General features: G+C 34.7%; 1 protein-coding gene across 1 annotated transcript in view; it reads left to right on the forward strand.

The window, feature by feature from the left end:
- The window catches only part of LOC106476612, a 12,999-nt gene that overhangs the window by 3,081 nt on the left and 8,149 nt on the right, over nt 1-1,769 (forward strand). Inside the window, exon 2 of the mRNA XM_022380420.1 lies at nt 1,024-1,120. Within this exon, the coding sequence (XP_022236128.1) occupies nt 1,042-1,120 (79 nt within the window). The 5' untranslated portion in view covers nt 1,024-1,041. The remainder of the gene's footprint in view (nt 1-1,023; nt 1,121-1,769) is intronic.

Here is a 1,769-nt window from a genome sequence, read left to right on the forward strand (position 1 = left end):
TACACCTAATAGTACCAATGATTCTAAGAAAGTCCCTTATACACCTAGTAGTACCAATGATACTAAGAAAGTACCTTATACACCTAGTAGTACCAATGATACTAAGAAAGTACCATACACCTAGTAGTACCAATGATACTAAGAAAGTACCATACACCTAGTAGTACCAATGATACTAAGAAAGTACCATACACCTAGTAGTACCAATGATACTAATAAAGTACCATACACCTAGTAGTACCAATGATACTAATAAAGTACCATACACCTAGTAGTACCAATGATACTAAGAAAGTACCATACATCTAGTAGTACCAATGATACTAAGAAAGTACCATACACCTAGTAGTACCAATGATGATTAATGACTTCCAGTCTTACATTCGTTTTATTAGAATCTGTGAATTAAACAAGAACGTGGTAACGGCAAAATGGAGTACTGGTTGCCATGGCAACGAGTACAGGACGAGCACTGTTACTAAATGTTTTAATGATGGTTGGCTTTCATTAAGTTTATTTTGATGTCGACAGAGTATGAGTACAAAAAATATGAATATGTCTTCTTTGTATCATCAAAAGTTTCGACAATCTATACATCTGAATTTCTTTCTTTTTTTCGCTTGTTATCCAAAAACGTTAAATGTAATTGTTCATTAACATGTATCCATTATAAAGTAAGATTGAGCAATTTGTAGTGTAATCTTCTCTTTCTTTGAGTTTAAGTTTCAAATATCCAGTTTTGCTCATGTACTTCCCAGTACTATTTCATCAAACTAAAACTCCAGGTAATCACGCTGCACTCTTGAACCCAGAGACTACAACATAACACAACATACTCGTAATATAGCATTACATATTCACATTATAATCTCGTATATATTACGTATTCATAAGATAATCTCGTACCCAGAGATTCCGTGAATATATTACATTTCAACAATATAATCTCGTACTAGAGTTGCCGTTAATATTTAATTTGATAATTAACTGCCCTAAAATTGCATTTTCTTTGTTCATTGGTAGCTAAAGATCACCAGTGTTATGGCAGGTCACCACAACCAGCCTGGAAGTATATATATTTACATCGTTCTTGTGACACTATTCTTCCTGCAGCTGTTAGGTAAGAAACAATTTCCTACTTGTAACAGTTAACTTTCATGAATAATTACATTGTTTTAGTCAGTATTATTTAAGCTTGTTGTAAAGAGTTTACTATAGGCTTAGTTCTTGTAAAGACAAACTCTACAGTTAAAAACTGAAACTACACGGGTTTAGGTCACGTAAATACTGAAACTATACACGTTTAGTTCACGTAAATAATGTAGTGTTACACTACAGGTTTTGAACACACCGAGAATATTCACCCAAGTATTACACTCTAAGCTTCTGTATTTTATGTGTCACTCTAGCTGTTCACCCAAGTATCACGCTCTATGCTTCTGTATTTTATGTGTCACTCTAGCTGTTCACTACAAGTATCACACTCTATGTCTTCTGTTAGTTTGTGTCACTCTAGCTGCCCACCCAAGTATCACACTGTATGCTTCTGTATTTTATGTGTCACTCTAGCTGCTCTATGCTTCTGTATTTTATGTGTTACTCTAGCTGTTCACCCAAGTATCACACTCTATGCTTCTGTATTTTATGTGTCACTCTAGCTGTTCACTCAAGTATCACACTCTATGCTTCTGTATTTAGTGTCACTCTAGCTGTTCACTCAAGTATCACACTCTATGCTTCTGTAGTTTGTGTCACTCTAGCTGCCCACC

The sequence above is a fragment of the Limulus polyphemus genome, unplaced genomic scaffold (genome assembly GCF_000517525.1).
Source record: "Limulus polyphemus unplaced genomic scaffold, Limulus_polyphemus-2.1.2 Scaffold11018, whole genome shotgun sequence".
Taxonomy (NCBI): Eukaryota; Metazoa; Arthropoda; class Merostomata; order Xiphosura; family Limulidae; genus Limulus; species Limulus polyphemus.